This window comes from Egretta garzetta, unplaced genomic scaffold (genome assembly GCF_000687185.1).
Source record: "Egretta garzetta isolate BGI_Z169 unplaced genomic scaffold, ASM68718v1 scaffold191, whole genome shotgun sequence".
Taxonomy (NCBI): domain Eukaryota; kingdom Metazoa; phylum Chordata; class Aves; order Pelecaniformes; family Ardeidae; genus Egretta; species Egretta garzetta.
Window position 1 is genome coordinate 691,510 of NW_009258676.1, and position 10,482 is coordinate 701,991.

General features: G+C 49.4%; 1 protein-coding gene across 1 annotated transcript in view; it reads right to left on the reverse strand.

Moving 5' to 3' along the window:
* Positions 1 to 10,482, reverse strand: part of LOC104135266 (polypeptide N-acetylgalactosaminyltransferase 13) — a 131,640-nt gene that overhangs the window by 8,159 nt on the left and 112,999 nt on the right. Inside the window, exon 10 of the mRNA XM_009648893.1 lies at positions 6,300 to 6,350. Coding sequence (XP_009647188.1) covers positions 6,300 to 6,350 — 51 coding nt within the window. The remainder of the gene's footprint in view (positions 1 to 6,299; positions 6,351 to 10,482) is intronic.

Genomic DNA, 10,482 nt, shown 5'->3' on the forward strand with positions numbered 1-10,482 from the left:
GCTGAGGGCCAGGGTTTGGGGGTGGGATGGCAGGGGTAGGGGAACGGTTGGGCTGGGGGAGCTTAAAGGGCTTTGCCAACCCAAACAATCCTGTGATTCTATTCTATGATCCTATGACTCAGTCACCGGGGACGCGAGCGCAAACCCGGACACGCTCCGCACAGCTTCCAACCTCAACCCGATGGATCTGCATCTGGGGCAGCCAAACCCCAGCCGTACCTAACTCCGGCACAAACGCCTCCCCCAGGAGGGGGCAAACCGAACAAGCAACCGTCGACCAAAATGGGGAACGCGTGTTTCCGCGGGCCAGCAAGGCGAGACGCTGAGCGAGCAGCTCTGGCTCCAGCCCGTCCTAACTCCCAGACCTCTTTCTGCTGATCCGCCGCCTCGTTTCCCCACCCCCATTCCGAAGCAAACAGCATTTATGCATTATAAATATGTTATAAACCACATGCTGATAGGAAGCCTTTGAAAGCTGGGCAATTCTAACCTGGCACGTCCCATTGATACGGCTGATTTATAGGGCTGCGAGGTAATGGGCAGCTTGAGAAAGGGCCAGGAATCTTAATGAGCTCTTCGAAAAGTAGGGAAGAAAAGCATTAAAATTCGGTAATGGAAGGCAATTTTTTTAAAAAAAAAAAAAAAAAAAGAGGGGGAAATCAGCCGAAGAAACAAAAAAGACTTTCCTGCCGAAAAATGCTGCAAACCACTATTGCCTCCTTGCTGCTGTCGCTCCTGGTGACCATTAGCGCTTGGTGCATACGAGGGCCTCCTTTTAGATGATATAAATATTAATATCAATACTGGGCTCTCTTTCTTGCTTCTCCAGCCAACAGCCAGACAATTTCATCCTATCCAGTTATGAAAAAGATGCTGCTCAGGGAAAACTCCCCCGTAGGGAAGAGCGCTGGAACAGGAGGTGTAGGCGACCCTGCGCGACCGTGGGGCCAGGCTGGGCAGATCTGGGCCCTGCTTCGGTCAAACTGAAAAACAGAGCTATGGAAGATTGCCTTGAACAACAGCAAAAAAAAAAAATCCCTTTTGGATTGCCAATTATTTTGTTTCAACGTGGCCTGCCATTTTACGTAGGTGTTAAAAGAGAATGCTTTATTTGAGTCTTCTAATTTGGGGCTTTGCAAACAGATAAATAAATAAACCAACTCGCTTCTTAAGCTTGATGTAAAATATTCTCCCTATTGCAAACTAAATAAAAAGCGAGCAACAGGTTACTCGCACGAAGTTACCCCAACAGCTTTTCTCCTTACACCAACTCTCTCCATCAGCAAATGACTGCTTCACAGCTGTACCCGTGCCCCAGGCCGGACGGTGCCGAGCTGCCACCCCGGCCGCGGCACCGGCGCTCCGGCAAACCTTGCGCCGTGCTTCCCCGGGACCTGCGCGGGGCAGGGCGGCAGCGCTTCGGCCGCGCAGCCCCGACCTCCTCGATGCCCTGATGGTGTTCCGATCCGGGCGGGAAGGCGTTCCTGCGTTCCTGGTCTACTCCCTATCACTAAGCGGGAAGTTCATAGGACTGATTTTTAATATTTTTTGGAGAAGGATGCAAGAATTGGGCGCTCTGAGCACTCCTCTGGTTGCGTGACAGGACAGTAATCCCTGCAGACACCAACTCGCATGTTTACTTTCTTCAAGGTGAGCGTGATCACTTGGGAACTACAACCTTCCCTTCCACGCTATGCCACTTAGCTCCCTTTCTTCATTTTTCAAACCAAGCCATTTTCTTCAATGATGTTTTCCAGTGACACAACCTGCGGCCATTTGCTCGTATTTACTATCTCCTCAGTCACAACGTCTTCTCCTTAATAAAAACGTATTTAAACTCAATTCTGTGGTGCTTTGGGTTTGTTTTTTTTTTTTTCCGAAAGGTGTTCAAACCCTGGCGAGTTCTGCGTTATTTGTATGGCCTAGAAAGCCACCACCACCATGTCAACTCTGCAGGACATAATGCAAATTATTCTGTTCCCATTCAACAACCTCACTGACACGCAGTGACCAATGGATCCATCTCAGCGACCAACGGATCCATCTCAGCGACCAACGGATTCATCTCAGCGACCAACGGATTAATCTCAGTGACCAACAGATCCATCTCAGCGACCAACGGATTCATCTCAGCGACCAACGGATCCATCTCAGCGACCAACGGATCCATCTCAGCGACCAATGGATTCATCTCAGTGACCAATGGATCCATCTCAGTGCCCAACAGATCCATCTCAGTGCCCAACAGATCCATCTCAGTGCCCAACTGATTCATTCATCTCAGCCATCAGCTGCCAATCCAACAGGTTCATCGCAATTTTACGTGATACAATTCACCTGGGCAGACTTTTTTTTAAGATACCAGACACTTTGGCAAACCTTACTACACCCCCACCTGCAGCCTGACCTACTCATCCCTAGGAGCAGACCCTCTGAAGAAGAATAGCACAAATCCGTGTTTCTGACGGAACAGCAGACCCCACGTTCCCAGCTGCCCAGGGGTCGGGTGCCCGCTGGTCGCTGCTGGAAACGCCGCTTCGCCCTCCAGCGCTGGAAGCAGGTGAGGCTCAGCACAGGAGGAAAACAGAACAGCAGCTCTTTGCCGTGCCCGCTCCTCCCCCAGGGTTTGGTATTTTTTTTGAGAGTGTGGGATTTATGATTTTCTTTGAGATTCATCAAAATAATTACTTTACAACCATTCCCTGCCTGTGAAACCCAGGTCTCTTCCTACTTGACGTCCCCGGGTAGCAGCAGCCACGGGGCGCTTCGGCCAGCGCGCATGGGCCACCGCGACCCTTCCTGCAAACGCTTGGCATCTCTGAGTATCTTAATCCCGCTTTATTCCCCTCGGGACCCCTTTCTCACCCTCTTCCAGTCCACACCACCCGTCGCACTACAAAACCCTGGGGTGAATCCAGCCCCCACGAAGGCAGAGGCCGGGGGCTGAAGTTGGGGTCAGTATCGAACTTCTCTCCGCTCTGCCGGCGCAGCTCGATTTTGGGCCCCAACCACGGATGCCAATTCTTGTCCCCTCCGTCAGCAAGCGATCTGCTGTTCCGACAAAGCGACTGGTACCTTCTGATGGCCATTCTCTTCCAGCATTTCAAGCGAACTTGCATCTCAAGTTCGAGTCTGAATGTATTAATAATTCTAAGTGTTAAAAGCATTTTGCAGCAAAAATTCAGGCACTTTTGGCATGAGAAAATGAGAAATGGGGCTTTTTGAATAGCCTGCTGCAAAGCACTCAAGCCTGGTACTTTCACAAATAGGTACGAAAACATGTGAGGTTTACCGTCCTTATCACCCCCACAAAACCAGCTCCTTATTTTTGAAAAAAATAGAAATGCTAGGAATAGCTAAGGGAACTGTAACGCTATTGAGGTACACATAAATTTCTGGAAAAGGCTTTCTATGGTTTTTAAACGTATTATATATTTAAATACCATACTTTAAACTAAACTAGAACATGAGAGAAAATTCAATAGCAGCATGAAAATTGAAAATCGCTATTGAGAAATCCCTTTTTATGATTATTTACATCGCTCGTTGTACCTCCAGATGCCCAAGGCATGGTTGTCCGCTGCCAAGTCTTCGCTCCTACATACCTTTACCAGGAGGAGGGATGCGGGCTGTACCCACCATACAACACCCAGAAATCACCCCCAGTCAATTTCTGAATTAGTAAAGAAATAGAAAAACGAGGGCAATTTCGCTGGAAAAATCAAATGAATGGGTACAAGTGGTTCAGGCAACGCGCCGCAGCTGTGTCTCTGGAAAAAAAAAATAAATAAGGAAAAATCCCAAGCCAGTTGTTTTCTCGGGAAAAAATGCTGCCTATGAGGTGGGGATCTGCAGGCTTCCTGCAAGGCGCGGGGATCACCAGGCAGCAAGAGGACAGGCAGGGGGGGGGAGCCGGGCGCCCGGCCCTCGCAGCGGAGAAGGGAGCGGGGCTCGGCGCCGGCAGCCCTGGGGGACCCGTACCGAGGGTCCGCGAATGAGTGGAAGTGCCAGCACCACCATCCAAGGGGAGCTGAAGCCTGACTGCTTGCGGAGTAGCACCGATATCGAAAGTATTCCTACCAATAAATAGAAAGGTACCTAATGCAGGGGGCTGCGTTTTATAGGAGAGCGGACGGCACAACCGTTGTCTCAGAGATCCCTTCTGCAAAAAAAGCGGTGTATTTCTTCTTAATGAGCTCCATCTAATGGCTGAGTTGGTTTTTACACAGCTCATAGAAGTTTTGTGGATCTCTTATGCTGAATTTAAGAGAAGATGACAGCACCTTTCCCACCTTAACCATAACGCAGAGCAGATTTGCTTGAAAGAAATTTAGATTTTCCTGCAGAATGGTTAAAGCAGCGGTTTCTGTGGCACATACGGCTTTTAAATACATCAGTATTTTTGCTTTTTCCCCCTACCGTTGCAGCCAGGGCAGTATGCCACTACTAATTCCGCACCTCCAGACTGAGAGCAGCTGCCCTGTGCAAGCACAGACCCGGGGGCAGCCAGCATTAAAACCGTGCCCCAAGGAGGATTTCGTTTTTAGCAGCTTGTGCCCAAAATATTCAAAGGAAAGCGAGCGGCACAGCGGGTTTTGTATCAGGAAGGGTCGGTCCCCACGCCTCTGGGGGGGAAAGAGCCGAAAAGGGGGGGAAAGAGCATTTTGTGAGGAGCCTTGCCTTGGGCTGATGCTTGGGAAAGGGGAGCGCCGGGCTGGAGCGAGAGCATCCCCCAGCGTGGGGGTTCCGGCAGGGAGCTGAAACGCAGCCTGGCTTTCTGCGCCCCTTGTGCCTAGCGAGGGCTGGGCTGCTGAAAGGTAATATTAAAAATAATTTTTAAATTAATATTTATCGAATGTTTGAAATTTATCCTTTAAGGTACTGCTGAGAGAAACTTGCAATATTCCAATTTAAGAGTCTGAAAACCTGACTTCGTAAGTGAATATTTTAGGACCTTTGTGGATTCAAGATCAAGGCCCGAACGTTTCCTTGCTCCCGCTCCCTCTGGGATGCTAGGCAGCGGCTCACAGCGGTCCCTAGGGGGAACTGGTCCCTGCTCTGTCCACTTTTCATACAAACCCTTCATTGTTTCGCAGAGATTTGCCCGGGGCACCTGAGAAGGAGGAGACATTTGCCCCTTGGGTTTGGTGACGTTTAATTTCCCACGGAGATGGATCGGGACCCTGCGGCACCGACTCCATGTCCTCGGCCGCCGGTCAGCACTTCGCTCCTCAGCTTCTCTTCAAAATAAACTCAAACTGATTAAAAATCAATTGCCATCTGCTTGCAGGAACGAAACGAAGGAGGACGCAAGATCTTCAATCGCAGGTGTTAGCTGCAGGCATGAACATCCTCAAAACCACCTACAAATTATCAAACTATGCATGCATTTTGTGCAAGAAGAATCTTCCTTATTAAAGAGAAAAGCGGTTTAAGCTCAAACGTTAAACTCAAGAATGTATGAAAAGCTACCAAATAAGCTGCACCTCAGGGGTATGGGGTCTCTTTCTGCTTGGCAGCTCCCCCGGCTGCACGTCTCACCATGACGTGCCGGAAAGGTCCTGTCTGGAAGAAAAGTGCTCAGACCTTTGGGCAAATTCCACCGGGCCAAACTGCACGTGCGCATTTCGAGGCAAAAGCTTAACAACGAACGGTCTTCATTTTCATCTGCTGTTTCCCGTCTCATTTAAGCAGAAGAATTATTCGGCCACAAAATACTGAGATATTTACATGTATTTGGTATTAATTTTACAACCCCCCCACAAGCCACCAAATTTCTTCAAGCTGCACTCCCTCTCCAAACCCAGCAGAAGCCGCCCCCCCGCCCCACAGCAGGGTCAAGCTAAGCGGGTGACTGGTGCACGGAAAAAGAGTAGACACAATTTAAATCCAGAGCTAGTAATCTATAAGGGCCAGCAGAAATAAACAGGAAAAACTGTAACTGAAAAATAAATAAATGTTGTTCTCTGTTTTGTTTATATAAAGAACACGGAATACTTCTGTACGTTTGCACGGGTGCCAAACACCGCCAGCTACTAGAAATGAGCTTTTTTTAAACAACAATTGACTTTTTTTCACCCCTCTACAAATAAAATTCTGTGGGAACACAGTTTAAAACCTGGTGGTTTAGCTGAGTTATGTTGCACTCCCGATTCCATGCCACGGCAGGAGGCACCGTCGGCACGGCACAGCATGGCACGGCATGGCACGGCATGGCACGGCGCGGCATGGCACGGCACAGCATGACACAGCATGGCACAGCACGGCACGGCACAGCATGGCACAGCACAGCATGGCACGGCACAGAAGTCGTCCGTGCGGATCTCTTTGTCAGCCGTGTACGAAAACACCTGGAAAGAGAAAACCATGGCGGTGACAGAGCATTAGCAAAAGTCCATCCCGACCGCCGACGGGGAAGATACATAATCTTCGCTCCAGCGGAGCAGAGCCACTGCCTTCTCCAAGCAGTGAGGCGGTGGTGCCTTGGATTTTGGGAGAGTCCCATGCGGGTTCCTCCGCTGGTGAACGTCTCTTGTACGTAAGAGACGGGAAAGAAACTTGACGGGACCAAGCCCAGGAATCACCCAGGCACACATTCCGTTGTACCCCCTGGGAATTCCACAGAAGCACCTAACTGTGATCACTGGCTCGCGGAGGAATTTTCACCGATCTTTCAAGACAACAGATAAACCAAGCCCGTCGTTGGAAGAACCCGAACTTTCCTAATCTAAGTCCTCCCCCTCGTATCTACCTTAACTTTGGGCAGCAAGGATGATCTTACTAATGATTTAAAGATGCATAGGCATGAATATTCCAGAAATATGGTGCCTCTTCATAAAATTAGGAAGCAAATTAAGACTCAAGAGAACAATCCATCAACAAACTCCTGTCAAAGCAGTTCCAAGTTTCAGAGGACCTGCGCAGCTTCAGGCTTGCCTTGCAGAAAATCCTTCCCTTAGCAAAAAGTGAACTATTTCCATCCTGCCCCCTCTCCTCGGCAGGAGGAGACCAGAGAGCCCAGGACCCTCCATCCCTCCGCAAACAGCCCCTGGCTGCTGCCGGAGCTCAGGCGGCTGCAGCACCGCTGCGGGGGGGGACATGGCCACCGGGGAAAGCCTGCAGTTAACAAAATAACGGCAAAACCGTGACAAACGGCAGAGTTCCGATGCCCCGTTCAGGTTGTGATGAGTACAGATCTGTATCTGCGCCTGCAACGGACAAACGCTGCTGTCAAACCCACGCCAAATATTTCCTGATGTGGAAACACTTAAATTAGCAGAGAATTATAATAAAAGCAGGGGCAAATAGAGCATGTGGACATACGCCTCTGTTACCGGGTGATTTCCGAGCTCCTACACAGCCCATTCCTCTGGCAAAAGGACTACGGTATCATTAGCGCCGAGATCTGAGCCACAAATAACGCAGCGCCCTGGGGGATGTCCCTCCACTGAGACTTCCAGGGAAACATTAAACTGTGCTCAAGGAAGAAGAATCCATCCAGCAGCAAAGGAAAACTTTGCCAGTGAATTAAGCAGGGGGGGGATACGATGTCACCCGGGAATGTGAGGCGCGGCGGCGGCGTGCTCGTAGGGTTAATTCTCCCCACGTAACTCTTCAAAGCCTACGTACTGCACGGAGTGGCCACAGGAATGAAGGAAGGATTTTGAAGCTGGAAGTTCAGGCAAGTCATAGAATCATAGAATCACTTTGGTTGGAAAAGCCCTTTAAGATCATCGAGTCCAACCTTTAACCTACCCCTGCCATCCCACCACTAAACCCTGTCCCTCAGCACCTCATCTCTCCTTCTTTTAAATACCCCCAGGGATGGGGACTCGACCACCTCCCTGGGCAGCCCCTTCCAGAGCCTGACAGCCCTTTCAGTGAAGAAGTTTTTCCTAATGTCCAACCTAAACCTACCCTGAAGTCCTTCAGAGCAGTCTTGGCGTATGAAGCCAGCTCGCCAAGGCAGCAGGGGAGCAGCCAGGTCCAAATCAAAGCCGCAAGGGAGAGCAGGAGCTGCTAGGGTCAGTGGTCCTGCTCTTTGCCAAATTTCTTATTCACCGCTCCGCCTGGGTGAAAATCTGGGATCCAAAGGTAGGGCAAAGCACCAGCGGCCTCTGGCATTTATTCACCCAGCGGTAAATCCCCACGATCAGACCCCAGGGGCTCTAAGCGCTGCTTTCACTTAAAGCCCCACCAGCCACGGGCCCACACGTGGGCTCCTCTCCCATGGCGAGGCAGACTATGAAACACCAAGCGGCCAGCGCTCTGCTGCCATCGCGCCTTGTCCTTCTGGAAGGGGGTGGCACGAGCCCCCGGCACACCAAAAACGCCACTTGGCGTTCATACGGGTGTTTTCTACGTTTCCCTTCCCCACTTCTCCGTGTGCAGAAGCAAGTCCCCGAGCCTTCAAAAAAACCCAATAACCCCATATAACCTCTTCTCTGTCTCACCAACACCAGTCTTGCCAAGGGGCTGAGAACGCCGCCTGTGTTCCAGCTTGTTCAGCCACGTTCTGGAAGTATTTGGCGAAGAGAATTCATGGCTGCGGGCTGACCGAGGAGGAGACATGGGTGTCACCTGGAAAAGCAGCGCTAACCGTGTCCAACTCCGGCAAATCTCAGCCAGCACTAACGCATTCACAGATATACTCCAGCACGTTAAATCCATGGCAGTAGAAGCCGCTTTTTTTCAAATTTTCAAATTCATACGATTTGTCACGCGTGCACTTCCCAAGTTTCAGTTTGTGCCCTGAATCGGCGAGTTCTTCCCAACTGTTTTTCTTTTCTTTTTGTAATAGTCGGATGCCTGCCTACACCTTGCCCCTGGCAAGCGAAAACCAAACCCTGGTGAAAGAGGTCTACATCCGATCAGACCCCCGGCTGGTTTCCCGTGCGGAGGTCCGACAGATGGACATCCTCGCTGAGCTGGTATTAGCACACCAGGCTAAGTTCATGGGAGTGAGTAAGGTTACAAAAAAAGAAAAAAAGAAAAAAACCAGGATCATTTGTGAGGTTTCATCAAAAATTGCGCAAGAACAGTCCAAGTTCTGGACTGAACTGGAGCCTGAAGGTTTTATAAAAAAATACCCAACCATTTATGACCTTCTCATTTTTATTAACTTCTGAGAAGTCTCAAAACAAAGCAATGTAACAAGGAAATCACCCTTCTTCAACCGCTCACCAACACCTCCGAAAATCCCCTTCCAGATCACGGTTTTGAAATGATTTTTGGAATAATAAGCACAGAAGTCAAGAAGGATGAGAATTTGGGAGAAATCAATGAACAACCTAAAACAGGGTCCAAAGCCACTATTGGTGCTGCAGCATTCGGCTGCGGTACCTATACATACCTCCATAGGTACAGCCCTCTCTGCCAGGAGGGGTACGGCTCTCTCCCTAGAGGAGTTTATTTCATTTCCACGTGAAGCACGGCCTGCCTGTCCGCTGCTGCTACTCAAAGCGCGCTGCTCGGTATTCAGGCTCCCAAGTGCCGCATCCTTAAAACCATCCTTGGTCAAAAGTAGCCTAAGACTGGATCGGGGAGAGAAAGGTGCCATGTAGCTGATGTACTGGAGACCGGGGCTGAAACAACCGCTGTTCAAACCCAGATCCTACAGCAACGTCCAGCTACCAAGCCACCGTCATTAATATTCAACGAGAAAACCTTTTGGGAGAGGCTTTGGTTTTTCCCTTAAACACCTTCAGCCAAAAATCTTACTTACTGGTAGAACCCGGGACTTACTTGCCTGCGGTCATGCTGCAGCTGGAACAAAACCATGGCCAAATAATCTCATAATCTGAAAATCACTGATACCGTTTGTAGCACCAAGTATCTCCCACTCAAGGAGCAGTTTGGGTTCAAGAGTCGCTCACATGAATATACTGTACAGGTTTTTCATCTTCTACTGTGCTCATTACGAAGAGATTTATCCATTCAGATTTATCCTGAAGCAACTTCTAACTCCCGGTTTATTTGGGTTGTTTTTTTACAGTAAACATGTTTGCATCAGGCACTTTCCTCTAGCCTCGGAGACGTGGGTTTAGCCCCAGAGAGATGTTTTCTTCTGCGTTTTACAGAAAGCAAATACTTATATTCGGAAATGTACTTCCATTTGCATATTTCTTTTTCCTCTCATCTTTGATAATTGCAATTCACTGTTCCATTATATCTTTTGAAAGACTAAGGGGTGTCTGAATTAACAATTACAGAAGAGGGGTTTGACAAATACGCTGTCTCAAGGAAGAAAAATGAACGCTAATTAAGACGACGCAAAATGATCAGGCTGGCATTTTGCTACCATCCATATTAATTATAGCTGTAATTATATTAATGCCATATAAAAATAGCGGGTGAGGAACACGTTGCGTTTCATAGCTAATTAAAGAGTGTATTTCAGGCCACGTGGGACAGGCCGAGCAGGAGTCCAGCCTTCTGCTGCCGTCAGCCCCCGCCTTGGGGACGTCCCCGACCTCCCCGCTC